The 20,313-nt window shown below is 45.3% G+C and overlaps 1 protein-coding gene across 1 annotated transcript in view; it reads left to right on the top strand.

Moving 5' to 3' along the window:
* grk6 (G protein-coupled receptor kinase 6) overlaps positions 1-14,811 on the top strand; it is a 34,781-nt gene extending 19,970 nt beyond the window's left edge. The window contains exons 7-16 of the mRNA XM_083697432.1: positions 926-989; positions 2,009-2,149; positions 3,139-3,329; positions 4,932-4,969; positions 7,763-7,852; positions 8,324-8,532; positions 9,424-9,561; positions 10,510-10,647; positions 11,679-11,813; positions 12,064-14,811. Of these exons, the coding sequence (XP_083553558.1) occupies positions 926-989; positions 2,009-2,149; positions 3,139-3,329; positions 4,932-4,969; positions 7,763-7,852; positions 8,324-8,532; positions 9,424-9,561; positions 10,510-10,647; positions 11,679-11,813; positions 12,064-12,114 (1,195 nt within the window). The 3' untranslated portion in view covers positions 12,115-14,811. The remainder of the gene's footprint in view (positions 1-925; positions 990-2,008; positions 2,150-3,138; positions 3,330-4,931; positions 4,970-7,762; positions 7,853-8,323; positions 8,533-9,423; positions 9,562-10,509; positions 10,648-11,678; positions 11,814-12,063) is intronic.
* Positions 14,812-20,313: the final 5,502 nt, after the last annotated feature.

Genomic DNA, 20,313 nt, shown 5'->3' with positions numbered 1-20,313 from the left:
CTCGTCTCCTCCTTTGTCCGCCAGCGGACGACTCCCGTGGAGATCTCCCATTGGCTCAATCTGTAACCAACGGTTACGCCAGACTACTGCACCCGAGGCCTAACTCACACTGTTATAGTTGTGTGGTTTATTGTTCTGTCGTTGTCCTATTTATGTTTTTGTTTTATAGCCTGTCCTTCATGCGGGTATTTTACAGTTGTTCGATACGGGCCATTTCCTCGCACAATCCCCACCGGACCTATGATACAGAACACGGGCCTTTCGGGAAGCATATTTATTCATGTATTCCCATGTAGTTCTGTTTAGAGTTGTGCAGTTGAGAATTTGTTCTCAGGCAAAGTACCATGTGAAATAAAGCCATAGATAAGGGAATAAACAAATGTGGATCTAAGTAAAGAGATAAGACACACCACAGTTCCATAACTCTGGCCCACATTAGAGTTAGACTGTGTGATAAAGGGCATGTTGTCTCGTCTCTGGTGTGGGGCCAAGCACAGGTCTCTCTGCCTTACATATGACTGAGACACCAGTGTTTTATTTGCTCGGGTTTTCATTTGTCAAACAGAGTTATGTTTGTTTAAAGCTAACACTTTGTACAGACATAATAGCTTCAAGTTTAACTTGCCAAGTTTCCTCAGTCAGATGCAGTGCCCTGCGTAAGCAGCGGGACAGTGAATCATTTTCTTTCTTGTTTTGGCTCTGTGCTCCAGATGTTTTGGATTTGAAATCAAACAATTACTGGGGTTAAAGTAGAGATTCTGAACTTTTTATTTGAGGGTATTTGTATACATGTTGGTTTCACCATTCAGAAATTACACCACTTTTTATGACCTATAAATAAATAAAAAATAAAAATAAAGTGTCATTGATGAATGTGATACTGATGTTACTAATAACCGTCTTCCCTTCTCTCCGTCCCTCACAGGCAGCCAATCACCAAGAACACATTCCGCCAATACAGGGTATTAGGGAAGGGAGGCTTTGGTGAGGTAAGAGCTCTACCGTATATACTCTAGTACAGGTATTAGGGAGGGTTAGGGCTCTACCGTATATACTCTAGTACAGGTATTAGGGAGGGATGGGGCTCTACCGTATATACTCTAGTACAGGTATTAGGGAGGGTTAGGGCTCTACCGTATATACTCTAGTACAGGTATTAGGGAGGGTTAGGGCTCTACCGTATATACTCTAGTACAGGTATTAGGGAGGGTTAGGGCTCTACCGTATATACTCTAGTACAGGTATTAGGTGAGGTAAGACCTCTACCGTATATACTCTAGTAAAGGTATTAGGTGAGGTAAGAGCTCTACCGTATATACTCTAGTACAAGGTATTAGGGAGTGTTAAGGCTCTACTGTATATACTCTAGTACAGGTATTAGATGAGGTAAGGGCTCTATACTAATACAGGTATTAGGGAGGGTTAGGGCTCTATACTCTAGTACAGGTATTAGGGAGGGTTAGGGCTCTGTACTCTAGTACAATGTATTAGGGAGGGTTAGGACTCTGTACTCTAGTACAAGGTATTAGGGAAGGTTAGGGAGTATTATGGAATGGAGGCTTTCGGTGAAATAAGGACTCGGGGCAAATATGGTGATCACACTGATCTACGTTCAAGTCATTTAGATCTTCCCAGTAGATAAGAGGGCCAAAGTGGAAGCTCTGTGTGGTCTCTGTTAGGCCCTGGGAGGGCATGATGCACAAGGCTTCTCATCAGCCCCAGCCACATCACTGGGACTGGAATTAAATGTCCCCGTGAAATGATGGGTCGAACAATCGTATCTTTGTTAACCACTGCGGTTCTCTGATGGCCCCCTTGTATTCCTCTCATGTCAGATGGCCCCAGCTGGGGTCGCCCCGCCTCGGTGATGTTTATTAATATCGTAGAAAATAGATAACCAATTTTAGGAAAACAAAAAAACGATTGTGCATTGTGACCCGGCCTTTTCTCTGTGTTTATTGTTCTTTCCAAAGCTCCCCGTGCACTAATGACCTCTGTCTCCCCCTAGGTGTGTGCGTGCCAGGTGCGTGCCACGGGGAAGATGTACGCGTGTAAGAAGCTCGAGAAGAAGAGGATTAAGAAGAGGAAAGGAGAGTCCATGGCTCTGAACGAGAAACAGATCCTGGAGAAGGTCAACAGTAGGTTTGTAGTAAGTATCACAGCATGGCTGCGTCTCAATTCTCTACAGTGGCTTCTGTCCTTCCTTCCTTCCTTCCTTCCTTCCTTCCTTCCTTGTCTCCTCTCTTTCACCTGTACTGCTCTGATTAGACACGGCAGGTGAGCCTCTCTTGGAATTGGTTCTCATCCACCCAGTTCCGTCAGATCGGTATTGATGAAGGAAAGGAGATGAGGAGAGGAAGCAACTTTGGACTATTGAGATGAGATGGACCACTGGTTTATTATCGGAGGACGGGCTCTTTGCAATGCATGGAATGAGGCGCGTGTTTGATACCATTCCTCATTTCATTCCATGCATTACAATGACCCTGTCCTCCCAATTCCTACCTCCACCAGCCTCCACTGATTCACAGATGCTCTATTCATAGATGTTCTAGAACTGTTGACCACCATAGGTGTTCTATACTAGAACTGTCAACCACTATAGATGTTCTAGAACTATTAACCACCATGATGTTCTAGAACTGTTGACCACCATAGGTATTCTATCTTGATAAGTTGAATGTAGATAGTTCATTGTCCCAGACTTCAATCGTCTGTTTAGCCGTGTGTTCAGATGGTATTCATGATAATAACACGAGTAATGAAAAGATAACATCAGGGTTTGGTTTGGTTTGGCTGCTGCACTCTCTAAGTGATCTGTCACCCCCGCACAGCTTATTTGAAGGGATATTTGATTTGGACGTCTATCAAACAGTGGTCCAAGGTTCCAGCCAAAAGTGGACTTAAGTGTCAGTTCTGTTTCCCACACACACACACATGGTCCTCTCCCTCTCTTCTGCCTCGTGTGTTTGTACATGTTGTATGTATTGATCGATGGGCATATCTACTCACCTGACGTCAGAACCGCAGGTGTAAAAAGAGTGGGCAAAAATTTGACATGGTGTTTACGAATTAAAGTGATAGATTCTCTTTTTTCCCCCATACGTGTCTCTAAGCCTCGTGTGTTTTTGTGTGGAGGTGAGTCTAGCTTACGCCTACGAGACGAAGGACGCCCTGTGTCTGGTCCTGACCCTGATGAATGGAGGGGACCTCAAGTTCCACATCTACCACATGGGAGACGCCGGCTTCGAGGAGAAGAGAGCCGTGTTCTACTCTGCTGAGCTCTGCTGTGGGCTGGAGGACCTGCACAGAGAGAGGATTGTATACAGGTGAGAGGACGCACACACACACACACACACACACACACACACACACACACCCTTACAGAGGCTGTGGTCCTTGTTGAGATAATGAGCTGCCTGTAAGGCTGTTCTTCAGATAGAGGGAGAGTGTTGTTTAACAGGTCTATGACTGGAGAGAGTACATTGGCTAGATGAACTTCACGGAGCCTGTTTAGTGTTTACACAATTAATCATGAGAGTCAGTGGATGTCTTCATGACAACAGCCTCTCTGTGAATCCACTGCGTCTATCCTACAGCTTCAACTCTATGACAGAGAACACACTCACGGACACTAACCACCACCACCATAAACAATATCAACCTTTGTACCACTCCATGTCTGCACCCTCCAGGAAAAAACAGTCATAAGCATTGAAAATGCCATGATATCACGCTGGACATCATTTGACTTTGGGCCAATATGTACAATGATGATGACTGGCCAAGCTGATCCAAGTCCTACACTCCAGACCTCAAGGAGTCAGACCTCGAGGTTATGAGGGATTATAAAACGGACAACAGGAGGCCGTCACTACTCAGATAGATAGACAGAGGGAGCTGTTCAGAGCACGGTTCAGTGGGTCCAAGGCTGGAGAGAGGTCTTTCACACAGCCTTCAGTGTTTACACAACTGTCTACTTACACAGGCAGAGAGAGGGAGGGAGGGAGAGAGGGAGGGAGAGAGGGAGGGAGGGAGGCAGGGAGGCAGGCAGAGAGGGAGGGAGGGAGGGAGGCAGAGAGGGAGAGAGGGAGGGAGGGAGGCAGGGAGAGAGGGAGGGAGAGAGGGAGGGAGGGAGGGAGGCAGGCAGAGAGGGAGGGAGGGAGGGAGGGAGGCAGGGAGAGAGGGAGGGAGGGAGAGAGGGAGAGAGGGAGAGAGCTGGTCCTGAGACTGAGGCTCAGTTCCCCAAACCAAACCAACCCCATATACCCTCAGGACAGCACTACCAAGGATATTAGACCTAACCACATTGTAAAGAAACAAAAAGAGAATTATTTAACATATTGGAAAGAAACAGCCAAAAATCTAAGTAAATTGAGTTGCTATCTGGCCCTAAACGGAGATTACACAGTGGCAAATTACCTGTCCACTGTGACTGATTCAAAATTAAGAAAGTCATTGACTATGTACAGACTGGCCAAAGAGAAAGGTCGTCATGGACAACACTGGCTTCCCAGAGAAGACAGGCTATGCTCACTCTGGCCACAAAATGAGGTAGAAACCGAGGTACATTTCCAAACCTCATGCCAACAATACAGTGAAAAAAGAGATTTCTTTAAAAAGAGATTATAACAAAAACAGAAAAAAACTACCATATTTACTGGAAATACCCAAACGTGAAATCCTAGCAGGCACATGAGAGAGCAAAGCAAACCAAGGGGGAGACATAGAGATCTTAAACTTATCTTTACACATCTTGACCCTGTCTGCTCACAAGGCTGATCTGTGAGGGAGATAAGACATCACACTGCTCCAAACTGGCAGCCAACTACGTGGCTTGCTGCCACAACCTTAGGGACAGCCTGTGATTAGGATGAACTTCCTGGTATTGATACTCTTCTCTCCTCTCCTCTCCTCTCCTCTCCTCTCAGGGACCTGAAGCCTGAGAATATACTATTGGATGACCATGGTGAGTAGATCAGGGGAGGCTGGAGAAGGTAAGACATCGGAGGATGGGCTCATTGTAATAAATGGAATGGACTGAAGGGTATCAAGCACACATGTCCCATGCATTACAATGAGCCCGTCCTCTGATGCCCTCCGATGTCCTCCGATGTCCTCCGATGCCCTCCGACCTTCGCTGGTAGACATAGAGGACGAAGAGGCGTCAGTGACCACTGTACCTCCACGTTGTTTGCTTTTGTGAACGTTGACCGTCATTCCGCAAAACCACCATTAGAGGGAGCAGTGTGTCTATGAAAAGGCCCCCTCATCATAACAGTTTGGGAGAGCTGTAACATGCTGTACGTCAAATGCTCTCAAATACTTAAAGATGCGCTCAATTTAGTTTGCCTGGTACAATGGAACCAGTGGAATGGTCCCAAAAGTGCAAGCTCCAAGCTGAATCAAGCACACCTTGCGTTATGCAGTATGTTGATGTTTTGTATGTCTGTTTTGACCCTTTTTGTGCCAGTGTGCCAAAGGAAAGTTTCCATTTAATGAACATTTTATGGAGAATAACATTTTCTTATCTTATCTTATCTTAGGTGGTGCCTCGTGAAAGCCCCACAGCACAGATTGGCTGTGTCAACAGAGTTCATCATATATCAGCCTGGTTTATCTAATGATCACCATACTGTGGTTACACACCACTGTCACCACCCAGGGAGCAAACACAGGTCAGACACTTACAGGACACACACTACACCCCCTTCCAACAAGTTCACCATGTATTACCCCAGAAGTTGGAATCAAAACACAGTACAATTAGTTTTCCACTGATCTGCACAGCCTACTGGACATTTTCGAGTGAAAGAAATCTTCCCAAAAATTGAAATGATTTATTAAAAATGAAAAACAGAGAAGACCTGTTTAAGGAAGTCTACACCACACTTGCTGTGGCTCTGCTAAAATTGTCTCATACAAAAATGTCTTCAACAAGTTCCTCAATAAGTCCTTCTGAGTGCAGTGATAACAGTTGAAGTGATTTCAGAGTTAATATCTTTGTCTTTGTAGGGTCCCTGATTTGAATTGGAATCAATTACACACTGTTGATTAGGATGTCACTACCAACTCTGCAATTTTCTAAATTTTCTCTTGATCCTGATAAACTCCCCAGTCCCTGCTAGTGACAAGTACTGTATACCCACAACACGATGCAGCTACCACTATTCATCACAAGGGGCATGGTGCAGAAACTGCGATGCGTGGGCTGGATTTGCACTAAACATAATGCTTTCTAGTCATCAGATTTTCCAGCCACCCTGTTTTGCTGTATCATATATATATATAATTTATTATTTATTATTATTTATATAACACAATTATGGATTCAACTGAAGTCTCCCCAGGCCTCAAAACTGAGCAGTTTTGTTCCTCTCCATTAGCTCAGTTTGTAGTGACAACCCAATCAACAGAATGTGGAATTGATTCCTATTCAAATGAGGGACCCTGCAAAGACAAACTATAGTTATGCAAACTATTATCATTGCACTCAATGGACTCAATTCAACTTATTGAGTAACTTGTTGAATACATTTTTTGCATTTGAGTTTATTTAAGGAGAGCCACGGCAAAGTGGTTGTAGACCTTTGCAAACAGACGTTCTCGTTTTTTTCATTTTTAATAAATGATTGAAAAGATGATAGAATCTTTCTTTCACTTTGAAAGTGTCCAGTAGGCTGTGTAGATCAGTGGGAAAATAATCCTGATGTACTGTGTTTTGATTCCAACTTCTGGGGTCATACATGGTGAACATTTTGGAAGAGGGTGTAGTGTGTGTCCTGTATTTGTCTGACCTGTGTTTGCTCCCTGGGGGGTGACGGTGGCCTGTGACCACAGTATGGTGATCATTAGATAAAGGCTGATATGTAATGAACTCTTGAGGTGACACACAGTCCATCTGTGCTGCGGGGCTTTCACGAGTTCCGTCCCCCCACCGTCCCACTGTGTGTGTGTGTGTGTGTGTGTGTGTGTCTGCCGTCCCCCCCTCACCACGGCCTACCCTGCCCTGTGTTGATCCATATCTATTCCTCGAGAGATAGGATGTCTTATGACATGGGGTTGAACGTTCAAGCACTGGTTACCGGTAGTAACAACTGCACTGATTATGTTTTCTTGGAAAATCTGTATTTGTGAAAGTGGAAGCATACTGTAGTAGTACTATTCTCTTGTGTGTAAACTCCAGAGGTGGAGAGAGTACTGGAACTTCATACTCAAGTAGAAGTACTGTTACTTCAGTGACATTTTACTTCAGTAACTTGAAAGTTGCAACAAAGTAAGGAAAAAAAAAAGCTCATAAAAGTCTATGTAATTTCCTTTCATTTAAAAAAAAAAAAAAAAAAACTTGATTATTGCATTTCATCCACTGACGAAATTAAATCTTATGATTGACCATTGTTCAGATTTTAGGCACAGTTTGATTTGATTGGTCTGTTTAGGCGCGGTGCTCGCTATTGAATATGATTGGGCACACTGATTGCAGTTTTGGCACCATTGCAATGTTTCTTTGCTAAAAACCTGGCCTTAACAGATAAATACTGGTATGATTCTGTTATGAATATCATTGTACTCTGTCATGGAAGATGACAGCCAAATAAGTAGAGAAGTTGAATACTTGGTTCAAAACATACACAAGTTAAAGTAAAAAAATCACACTTAGTACAAATCCTTGAAAAGTCTGCTCAGTTACAGTAACAGAGTAGTTGTAATCGGTTACTTTCCACCTCTGGTCAACTCTATGTTTGTGTCCTGCTCCTGTTAGGCCATATCAGGATCTCTGACCTGGGCTTGGCGGTGCACGTGCCCGAGGGACAGACCATCAAAGGACGGGTGGGCACTGTAGGATACATGGGTAAGCACCAGACCTACAGTCCTTATAGACCTGACACCAGGGGAGGCTGGTGGAGGTAGAAATTGGAGGACGGGCTCATTGTAATGCAAGGATTGGAATGAGGATAGGCTCATTGTAATGCATGGAACGGAATGGGGAATGGTATCAAAATACCATTCTTCATTCCATTCCATGCATTACGATGAGCCCGACCTCCGATTTCTACCTCCACGAGCCTCCTCTGCCTTACACGTAGAACTTGGTTGAGCAGAAAGTCTTTATCAGGTTACTGATACTGGTTACTGTGTACGAACAGCAAACTTTATCTTCACTTGAAATGTGTGTCACTTAGTAACTTTTAGCTGTGTGTTTCTGTGTGTCTGTGTGTCTGTGTGTGTGTGTGTGTGTGTGTGTGTGTGTGTGTGTGTGTGTGTGTGTGTGTGTGTGTGTGTGTGTGTGTGTGTGTGTGTGTGTGTGTGTGTGTGTGACCAGCTCCGGAGGTGGTAAAGAACGAACGTTACACGTTCAGTCCAGACTGGTGGGCCCTGGGCTGTCTGCTGTATGAGATGATCGAGGGCCAGTCGCCCTTCCAGCAGCGCAAGAAGAAGGTGAAGCGGGAGGACGTGGAGAGGCTGGTCAGGGAGGTGGAGGAGGAGTACTCCAGCAAGTTCTCTGAAGACGCCAAGTCCCTCTGCAAAATGGTCAGTGACCCCTGTCCTCCTCCACAGTTGACTTTTCTTTCAAATATATTTTTAGGGCATTTCTGCTTTATTGGGATACAGTAGAGATTGACAGGAAGGATGGGTGAGAGAGAGGAGGGATGACATGTAGGATATGTCGATGGACGGAATCGAACCAGGGACCTTGCGATGATATGGTACGTGCCTTAGTGTGCTACGCCACTGAGCGCCCCAGACTTTTCTAATGTTATTATTTTATTTTTTTTAAGATATAAGTCATTTAGCAGAGGCTTTTATCCAAAGCGACTTAAAATAAGTGCATTTGTCTAAGTAAGTGAATCAACTACACATCATCGTAAGTAAAGCCTTCCATAAGAACCAAGTGACGTCGGCGGTCACAGCTTTTTAAAAAATGATTATTATACTTTATATATATAAAGTATAATCCTCGAGAAGCTAATGTCATAACTGTAACACACTCTGTGACAGTTCCCCCCCCCTGCAAAATGCTGTGTCCCCTGACATATGAGCCTGAAGTCATCCCTGTTCATGGTGGTGTATGGATACATTCCTCTAGTTGGTATGCAGGTTTACTTTGCGTTCCAAGACATATTCATTAATGCAGTGACATGTAGTTGATTCATCATCTACATTCACGACAGTCCCTCTTTCATACCCACCAAGAATGCTTCCATTCAGCTTCCTTTTTACGTTACGGGGCACAGAAGGACGTCTGTTGTGGTTGTAAAGACAACCGTCAACAGATAGCGTCAACACAGACAGACGCAGGGCTTTTCAGAAACGCCATTAGCGCAATTAGCTTGCTATTCCTTGCTGCTTTGTTCCGCTGCTTCCCTGTCACTCAAACCCCCTCTCCCCCCCCCCCCCCCCACCCCTCTTGGTCCCACCCAGCTGCTGGCCAAAGATCCCGATGAGAGGCTGGGCTGCCAGGGGGGCGGGGCCGCGGACGTGAAAGCCCACCCCATCTTCCGTTCCATCAACTTCAAGCGGTTGGAAGCTGGCATGTTGAAGGCTCCCTTCACCCCTGATGTAAGTCAACGTAGCGGAGGTGGTTTGGAACCACGGTGGCGTGTGTATGAACCTTCCCTGGAGACTTCGGCACTCGGACTCTGAGGATGTCCTCTTGGTCTGATGGTAGAAGTTTGGGTTTTGGCAAGCGGGAGACCTGGGTTCGAATCCCATCGAGGTTGTATGAGCTAACTGTGTGATCCTCGCCTGTCTGTTGGCTGTTGACTGTTTCTCTGAATGGCCTCCAACAGGGACACATCGAGGGTCTGTCCCAGGGTCTATGACTGTGATGTGGTGGAGGGTGTCTGTCATGATAGGCATTTCAGTCTGTCTTTGGTGCTGATAGGTCTTTCGTGGAAGTGTGTGTGTGTGTGTGTGTGTGTGTGTGTGTGTGTGTGTGTGTGTGTGTGTGTGTGTGTGTGTGTGTGTGTGTGTGTGTGCGCGCGTGTGTCTGTGCGCGTGTGCTAAAATGATGCTAATTGGCCATGACAAATTGGTGAGATCACATGATGATGAAGAACGTTCTGTGCAAAGTGTGGTATCAGTCCAAACAAAGCGTTTTCTGTAATGTGGTGTCTGGTAGGACAGTGGCCCTCATTTGCCTATTTCATGGTTTGATTACAAGGATATGCACATGGTTGGTATTTAGTACCATATACACATTTTAATTGTGGCCAGCAGGGGCAGCAACACAAGGTGAAGATGTTGAAAAGGGGTGTAGTGTGTGTACTGTGTGTGTCTGACCTGTGTTTGCTCCTAGTGGTGTGACGGTGGCCTGTATGGTGTTCATTAGATAAACCAGGCTGATATGTGTTGACAAACAGTGTGTGTGTGTGTGTGTGTGTGTGTGTGTGTGTGTGTGTGTGTGTGTGTGTGTGTGTGTGTGTGTGTGTGTGTGTGTGTGTGTGTGTGAATACTCACGTGTGTGTGTGTGTGTGTGTGTGTGTGTGTGTGTTCTTCCCCCTCCAGCCCCAGGCCATCTACTGTAAAGACGTGCTGGACATCGAGCAGTTCTCCACGGTGAAGGGGGTGGAGCTGGAGCCCAAAGACGACTCCTTCTACAATAAAGTGTCAACAGGCAGCGTGTCCATCCCCTGGCAGGACGAGGTCAGCCACGCACGCACGCACACTACACAAACATATACTCACTCACACACACACACACACACACACACACAGACTCATAACTGGGACATTGTAGCAGGTTTCTTCATAGAGATCCTTACTAGACACTGCTAACCAATAAAAACCTGTAGATGCTATGGAGGCCAGGGCATGTGTTTTGATTGGCTAATGGGTTCATAGTCCAGTTAGGCCCTAACTGGACTATGAACCCATTAGCCAATCAAAAGGGTATACGTACACACACTGAGGAGAAAACATACTAAATCGGCCGATATAGATAATCTTGGATCATAAAGGCCCGCTTTGTCTCAAAACAACCACTGTGGCGCCAGGTTTTAATTGGGCGTCTTAGAGGAGGTATTAAGGGAACTCAACCCTGATCAGCAGGGTACTGAACCAGAGAGTGTATGTACCAGAGATGGGCCACGCCCTTGATTTACTATTGGTTTTTGCGAGAGACGGGGAAGATGGAGCCAGGCACGCGTGGAGACACATTACTGACCAATTACCACGCAGTTATCGACAAGCGTTATTGACAGTTGGCGTTGCTAAGTTCACGTTGCTAGGGTCGTGCCTTTCTTGCGCTGTTTCCCCTAGCGACGGGTGTAAGAAGCGGGAGGCTAGGAAGGCTAGGACAGAATAAAGTGTCTTTTTATAGCCATTACAACAACTTTTAACCATCAAATCACAGCACAAAATGTTTCTACACACTTTAGTGATGAAAAAACTATGTTAAAAGTTGCTAATCTGTATTATTTTGGTGTGAGGGGAGTTTTTGTCCTGCCCTCACAGGCCACCTGTTTAAAAAAACAGCGTTCGGTCTCCTTATTGAAAATAAGCCCCCAAAGAGGCGTTGCCAAGATGGAGTGAACCGACTTCCCTTTAAAGAGCCTTTGACTGTGTCTTGTTTTATCCTACTCTGAACTGTGTTATGGTCTTTGTATTTATCTTGTATGTGCTTGTCTGTGACTAATGAAGAGTGTGAACGTGGATCTCCCTCTCTCCCCCTCCAGATGATTGAGTCTGAGTGTTTCCTGGAGCTGAACGTGTTGAACCTGGATGGGAGCGTACCACCTGACCTGGACTGGAGGGGTCAACCCTCCCCCCCACCCAAACAGGGACTGCTACAGAGGCTCTTTGGGAGACAGGTAACAACATCATTGGCCTCAAACCAAACAGCTTATACTTAAAATTCAATTTTTAGTCATTTTTTTAATTAGGTGTTTCTGTGGGGTTTTTACGTGTACGTTTATTTGAATCTTCAAGTTATTATTAATAATAATAATAATAATAATAATAATAATAATAATAATAATAATAATACAACAACCTAAATTGGTCCTTTTGGTGTTTTCCTAACAGACTTTATCATTTCCTGCTCTCTGTCTCCCCCCTCAGGACTGCTGTGGGAACTGCAGCGACAGCGATGAAGAGCCGACAAGGCTGTGAGGTGAAGACCCCACTCCCAGCCGCACTGAGGATCTCATTTGTTTACAAATTTTGCACATTTGTATTTTTAAGATAGTTCTATATAAATATTGGAATGTATATTTTCAGTATATAGCCATAATGTCAATGTTATTTAAATGTAATCATGATTCAGAGCTGTCCATACAAGGGTCACACAACAGGCAGGTAAACCACCACTGCTACATACACACCCACACTGTCCCCTGATCCCTCTCTGTTGATGATGTTGTTGTTGTTGTTGATGTTGTTGTCGTCGTCGTTGTTGTTGTTGTCGTCGTCGTTGTCGTCGTCAGCCAATACCGCAAGCCTTTTTTTGTTTGTTTTCTTTCTCCCATTGTTTTGAACCGTTTTGTGGTCAGACACCTGGTCCTGAATGGAGGATAGTGTCCATGGAAACCAGGCGTCCACAAATATTTTTTATATTTATATATTATTTTTTATTTACTTCATGTAATTCTAGACAATCAAACTTAGGTTGTGTGTGTGGATTGTGGGCTGCAGACGGCCTTTCTCTGGTTTAAAAACAAAACGTAAGACTGAGATTTGTTTAGGAAACACGTACTTTCAAAGCTCTTGAGATGTCTCACATGTGCATGTAGGGCCTATGTAGAGGCCCTTGATATATAAACCAAATAGATATGACTAAACAATGCATTATATAACGACAAACTGGTGCATCATAATGCCACACTCATCTGTAAAGCCATGAGAGGCTGTTCCTATGAATCTGGATATGACTCTAGCATGTTTCCGCTATATTTGGAGTGAAATTACAAAAAAAAAAAAGATCATTTTTTATTTCTTAATTTTAGTCATTCAGATGCCAAAAAAGGATCTGTCGGTGAGATGTGTCATCTACCAATCGAGAGCAGGTTCCCCTGCTGTTGTTCTTCTCCGCTAGAAAGCTGGGTAGTGTAGTCTTCTGAGTACCTGCCCACAAACATATTAGTATGACCGAGGTCTATGGTTGGATGGAGTGAAGCCGTTATGACCAAACCAGTTTGTTTTTAAATCCTCAAAACATTGTTTCTGATAATGAAGTCCTTCCCATTCAAGGTGCCTTTGGTGTTTTAAGGTACTCATGTAATTAACATCTTTTTATATATAAATGTGACGAATTCTTGTCGAGGTTAGGTTCAGACCATGCTGCGCCTCCCTCTCTCTCTGTCTCTCTCTGTCTCTCTCTCTCTCTCTCTCTCTCTCTCTCTCTCTCTCTCTCTGTCTCTCTGTTGTACCTCATGTGTACCGTACCATGGGAACGTCTATGTCTGCATCATTGAAACTCTGGGGATTTCTTCTTCTTGTGAATATGAGGACGTAAGACTGAGGGAAGCCCCCTAAAAGACTGTGGGACGACCCCGAACCCTCCCCGCCCCCTCCCCGCCCCCCACTCCAACTGAACTCTGAACAGAACTCTCATCATCACAAACTCTATCAGGCTGAGGGGAAGAGGTCAAATGGGAATGGAGGAGTCAAACAGAGGTCAAACCATCGCCATGGACACTCAGACGGAGAGAAGCCCACACTCCTCCATCTCCCCATCTCTCTCTCTCTCTCTCTCCTCTGGTCAAATATGTTTCGTGTGTGTGTGTGTGTGTGTGTGTGTGTGTGTGTGTGTGTGTGTGTGTGTGTGTGTGTGTGTGTGTGTGTGTGTGTGTGTGTGTGTGTGTGTGTGCGTGTGTGTGTGCGCGTGTGTGTGTGTGTGCGTGTGCGTGTGACTCTCAGATTAACTTGCATACATTCCAGTCTATAACCGTACTGTACAGTGTGAAGTTATGCTACTTTTGTTTATTTTAGCAATAATGTTTTTTTTACAGGTGTGTAAAGAAACAAACAGCCACAACAGCTCCACCGAGATACTAGAGCAGGGACTGTGTGTGTGTGTGTGTGTGTGTGTGTGTGTGTGTGTGTGTGTGTGTGACGACGTGCTCCTGAGCCAGGCTTAAACACTGTGAGAGGGGGAGGGCCTCTGCATCCATGTCACTCATGTTTCACGTCCCTCTCGCAATGCACTGATGTTTCGTTGTGTGTGTATGTGTGTGCGTGTATGTATGTATGTATGTGTGTGTGTGTGTGTGTGTGTGTGTATGTTACCATAACCACTAGTAGACTCCATTGTGTCTGGCTCTATAAAAGTGAAACTGCTACTGTACTAAAGGGAGCTCTCTGGAAGTACAGGTTGATGACATCACTGTCCACGGGGACAGCACAAAATGGTGGCCTGGTCCCAACGGACCCAGATTAAGCCTGGTCACGGCCTAAAGACCATGTTGAATGGAGAACCTCCATTTCAAGTGTTTTTCTAGTCCTAGGTCGTGTTCCGATAACCATACTAACATATACTACTTAGAATGAAGCAGTGTAGAGTACTACTGGCCATGCATACTAGATAGTATGCTAGTAGATAGTATGCTAGTGTGGATATCCAGAACGTAGCTCTCGAGTATAGCCTTTATGGGCTGGTTTCCCGGACACAGATCAAGCCTTGTCCTAGACTGAACAGCATCTTCAATGGAGAATCTCCATTGAAAGTGAGATTCCGTCTTGGCCTTGCCTTAATCTGTGTCCAGGAAAACGGCCCTGTGCGTGTGCAAGAAAGTGCCCCAAAACATTCAGAGAGTGAAGCTGGGGAGGCTGGTGGAGGTAGAAATCGGAGGACGGGGCTCATTGTTACGCACACTCCATGCATTACAATGAGCCCCGTCCTCCCGATTTCTGCCTCCACCAGCCTCCCCGGGAGTGAAGGGTACAAGAACAGTTATCGGTTGCATTACCAAACATACTTCATTTTTACCTCAGTAAAGATTTCAACATGATAGATTTCAACAGTGCAGTCCAGTACCAACGGTCAAAAGCTCTGAGAAGGACTCACAAGGAAGATACTGTATATAAGTCAATCCAAGTGCACAATAAGCCACAGGCAACGATGACGAAGGGTTCAGGGACTTCTACTTGTTTTTAAAATGCTGTATTTATCTGTTGAAGTTCACCGCTATTAATGTTGTTTTCTACGACGCTCTTAACTGTTGTTTTAACAGCCTTTCGGTTCTGTCAGTCTGAAAGCCTTTCTGATGAGATACAGCCACTGTAAAAAAAGCCAACGGGAGATTTTGATTTTGTTCTGGAGCAGCGTCGCGTGTTGTGCTATTATACTGTAATGCTTCTGGCAGTCAAGCTGGTCACATGCTTTAGTGACACGTTTCCTTAGCCACTCCCACATATTAACCCGCCGTGCCGTGGTAAACGCTCATTACTTTACTATTACTTTGTGTCATTTTATGTTTCTTTTCTTAAATCTGTGTTTTCAACGTTTGATCTGACCATAAATGTAATCATGTGGAGTTTTGAATCTGTGTTCAATACTTTACATTTTATTTGAGTTTTATTTTTCATGAATATGTGAAATATGTATTTTATCTGACCATAAATGTAATCTATGGGGCTTGTGAGCCTCAGAAGGAACGTCCAACACTCTGGTGGGTGCCAGAGGTGTTGTTCAATGTTCTTTTATTGTATTGTCACTCTCTTGACATTCTGCCAACTCTGTCCAGCTTGCACTAACCATTAAAACATATGATGTTTATGGACATCAGGGGAAGACAAAGTATTCTATTTTCTAAATACTTTTACAGTGAAGTGTAATTTAATTTGCAGTGTCTGCCAAACAGTTAATCTCGTTGTATCCCATAATGACCGGCAACAGTTTAATAAGATTCATGATCTATAAACGAACAATTGACAAGCATATGAATATATATATAAATTGTCTTAAATCATGACTCTCCCCTCCCCATCATGCCCCTTTGAAGATCATATTAAACAAAGCATGTGACCTCTTGTGGGTCTAATCCATTGGTCACTGAACCCATGATGTCACAATGTCACGCAGCTGTGCTTTCTCCCTTCATAGAGATGGAACCCTGTTCTATCCTCCATGTGTCCCATCCCCTGACCAGTGGAGGCTGGTGGAGGTAGAAATCGGAGGACAGGGCTCATTGTAATGCATGGAATGGAATGAGGAATGGTCTCAAGCATGTGTGCTTCTGAAAGCAGCCCCTGTGACTTCACTATCGCCCTCCTCCCTCTAGCTGGCCTGGAAGGCTCTGTCATGTGTCTGCTCCATAGAGGACAGGAGATCTTAGCTTCCCTACTGGGTTCAGTAGCTACCATGATGATGATGATGGTGACGATATTGTCGATTGACGATATGGTGATAGGATGGCAATGTTGATTGATAGAACTGGAGTTGTTGATGATGATGATGATGATGATGATGTATAACTATGCCATGTACATGCTTTGTACTGTATCACTCTGATGTGATCTGTGCCTGTTTGATTCTCTCTGGTTTCAACCCATACTGTCTGCCTCTGATATCGGCTCATACTGTCTGCCTCTGATATCGGCTCATAATGTCTGCCTCTGATATCGCCTCCTACTGTCTGCCTCTGATATCGCCTCATACTGTCTGCCTCTGATATCGGCTCATAATGTCTGCCTCTGATATTGACTCATACTGTCTGCCTCTGATATCGGCTCATACTGTCTGCCTCTGATATCAGCTCATAATGTCTGCCTCTGATATCGGCTCATACTGTCTGCCTCTGATATCGACTCATACTGTCTGCCTCTGATATCGGCTCATACTGTCTGCCTCTGATATCGACTCATACTGTCTGCCTCTGATATCGGCTCATACTGTCTGCCTCTGGCCTGTCTCTATAGGTGCCTGTGAAACTGTACATTACATTAGTCATATGGCCAGTCAAACTGGCTCACTATGTAACACACTTGGACTTCTTTTACATACGTATTTTACTTCAATAAACTTTTTTGTTTGTTTAGTTTTTGTGTTTCCTTTGTGTGTGTGCATGTGCTTATGTGTGTGTGCGCACACGTGTGTGTGCCCGCACGCGTGTGTTTGCCCGTACGCGTGTGTTTGCCCGTGTGTGTTTGCCCGTGTGTGTGTGTGTATGCATGCGTGTGTGACCCAAATGAAAAACACATCTGAAACCTCTATCAAAATGCCACAGCTCATATTAACACGTTATGAAGTGTCTGTGTCTGTGTACCCCTTTCCTCCAGACGGCTACTCTAATCTACTGTCATCTTATCAGAACCTCAATCAGGGTTCATGTTATTGAGGCTCTGTGTGCGTTTTTCTTCTTCAGGCAAAGATTATGAATGTTTGTGAATGTCCTGCAGAAGACTCCCAAGGAGAATGTTCCGGATCGTGATATTAGCCAGCATTCATTCACGGGTGTCCGACCTCCTTGAGGACAGTGAAGGAAAGTAGCCTCCATTTAATTTGGTATCTGTTGGATGCAGGGGAGGATGGTGGAGGTAGAAATCAGAGGACGGGCTCATTGTAATACACGTGTTTGATACCATTCCTTATTCCATTCCACACATTACAATAAGCCCGTCCTTCGATTTCTCCCTCCACCAGCCTCCCCTGGTTGGATGTCTACGTACTGGTAATGTACAGTACCAGTCAAAAGTTTGGACACAAACTTGCCAAGAGTGTGCAAAGCTGTCATCAAAGCAAAAGGTGGCTACTTTGAAGAATCTAAAATATAAAACATATTCCGGTTTGTTTAACACTTTTTTGTTTACGACATAATTCCATATGAGTTCCTTCATAGTTTTGACGTCTTCAATGTGTCCAAACTTTTGACTGGTACTGTATATATGTGCCAGAAGAGGTGAAATGAAACAGAATGTTTGTACTGTATGAGGTAGGAAAGACACATCTGATGGGGGAAGCAGCTGCATCACATTACAACAATCTCTGGAGCTGGTCAGACTCTCCAGAACCAAGGATCACATGATTACAGTCTGTGTCTGGGGCAGTATACAGTACCAACCATCTAGTCTTCTAGCCAGACTCTCCAGAACCAGGCTCGGACTGGGCCGGTGGACAGTACCAACCATCTAGTCTTCTAGCCAGACTCTCCAGAACCAGGCTCGGACTGGGCCGGTGGACAGTACCAACCATCTAGTCTTCTAGCCAGACTCTCCAGAACCAGGCTCAGACTGGGCCGGACAGTACCAATCATCTAGTCTTCTAGCCAGACTCTCCAGAACCAGGCTCAGACTGGGCCGGTGGACAGTACCAACCATCTAGTCTAGCTAACCAGACTCAAAGTCTAGCACCAACCGTCAAGTAAGACAACCCACCCTCTGACTAGCCTGCAGTTGGACCTCCTATTCCCCACAGGACCTGCTGTATCAACCAATCACATACAGGAGAGTGTCCTGACTTGTCTTTATTACCTGTGGACCTGTCAGCCCCAGGACTTGTTCTCACCAGTGCTGTGAGAGCATGTATCTGCCAGCTATCTCTCCCTCCCTTTCAACCATCACCTCTACCTCTCCATCACATCTTTCTCTCTCTCTCTCTCTCTCTCTCCTTTGTCTCTCTCTCTCTCTCCCCTGTCTCTTTCTCTCTCTCCCCTGTCTCTCTCTCTCTCTCCCCTGTCTCTCTCTCTCTCTCTCTTTTCCCTGTCTCTCTCTTTCCTCACCAGCCTCCCCTCCTTCATCCCCCCCTCTCCCAACCATCACCTCTACCTCTCCATCACACCTTTCTCGCTCTCTCTCTCTCTCTCTCTCTCTCTCCCCTGTCTCTCTCTCTCTCTCTCCCCTGTCTCTCTCTCTCTCTCTGTCCACACCAGCCTCCCCAACCATCATCTGTTCCTCTCTCTCACACCTCTCTCTCCCTCTCTTTCTTCCCCTCTGTTGCCAGGCAACTCTCTTTTTAAAGAGGGATTTAAAAGAAATAAATAATTCTGCAAATAGACACTGGTGTTTTTAATATTAAAAGGAGACATAGAGAGCCCGCTGCAGACTGTCTTCATGGCATAAGAGCATCATTGGGCCGAGACTGGAGAGAGGTAGAGGGAGGGAGAGAGGGAGGGAGAGAGGGAGGGAGAGAGAGTGCTGCCTAGGCAACAGGGTGTTTTTCTCTCGACCGCTGAGTATCACCAAGGACTTTGAGTTTATTGTTGTTCGTCGTCCATTAGCTGATTGGAAGTGTGTGATAGACACCATTCTGCACACTTTAGAGATTTCTGTCACCGTTCCCTCTCTCTCTCTCTTCCTCTCTCTCTCTATTTCACATTCTCTCCATCACTCCATTGTATGTCATCTGAACCTCAATCTGGGTTCACCATCCCTCTCTTTCTGAGGCGTTGATGTCATTGAAGAAGATGCTTGCACCACCTGTGTCTGATTAATCACCTTACTGTCATTTTGATGATGTCATTCCCTCATCCTCTGGCAACAACAACAACAACAACAACAACAACAACAACAATCTTAAAGCCACAGTCTGTGATATACATTACAGAGTTACATTACAGCACCTCAAGGTGAGAAACAGAAACAGAGAGAGGTGTTTTCCTCCTACTATGTGTGTGTGTGCGTGTGTGTGTGTGTGTGTGTGTGTCTGTCTGTCTGTCTTTCTGTGTGTGTGTTTGTCTGTGTGTGTGTGTGTGTGTGTGTGTGTGCTAATGTGTGTGTGTCTGTGTGTGCTAATGTGTGTCTGTGTGCTCGCGTACATGAGTGTGTGTGTGTGTGTGTGTGTGTGCTCGCGTACATGAGTGTGTGTGTGTGTGTGTGTGTGTCTGTCTTTCTGTGTGTGTGTGTGTGTGTGTGTGCTAATGTGTGTCTGTGTGCTCGCGTACATGAGTGTGTGTGTGTGTGTCTGTCTTTCTGTGTGTGTGTGAGCGCTAGTGTGTGTCTGTGTGCTCGCATACATGAGTGTGTGTGTGTGTGTGTCTGTCTTTCTGTGTGTGTGTGTGTGTGTGTGCTAATGTGTGTCTGTGTGCTCGCGTACATGAGTGTGTGTGTCTGTCTTTCTGTGTGTGTGTGTGTGTGTGTGTGTGTGTGCGCTAGTGTGTGTCTGTGTGCTCGCATACATGAGTGTGTGTGCGCCTGTGTTTGTTTTCGAAAGCAGTGATAGTTTGTCTCCAGCTGCCAGCCTTCGGCCGTCCTTATCAGCTGAGAGCCACAGCCTAATCTCTCCCAGCAGCCTTCCTTTCTCACAGGGTAACTGGAGGCAGTGCCTCCCCCCTCCTCCCCCCTCCTCCCCCTCGGCCGAGTCCCAATAGTCTGGTGCGTGAGTGAGTGAGTGGCTCCCTCTTCTCCTCCTCTCCTTCACCTGCATTGATCTGAAAG

This window comes from Argentina silus, assembly GCF_951799395.1.
Source record: "Argentina silus genome assembly, chromosome: 2".
In the NCBI taxonomy this organism is placed as follows: domain Eukaryota; kingdom Metazoa; phylum Chordata; class Actinopteri; order Argentiniformes; family Argentinidae; genus Argentina; species Argentina silus.
The sequence above is the reverse complement of the archived record's forward strand: the minus strand, read 5'-3'. Positions and strand labels throughout refer to the sequence as shown.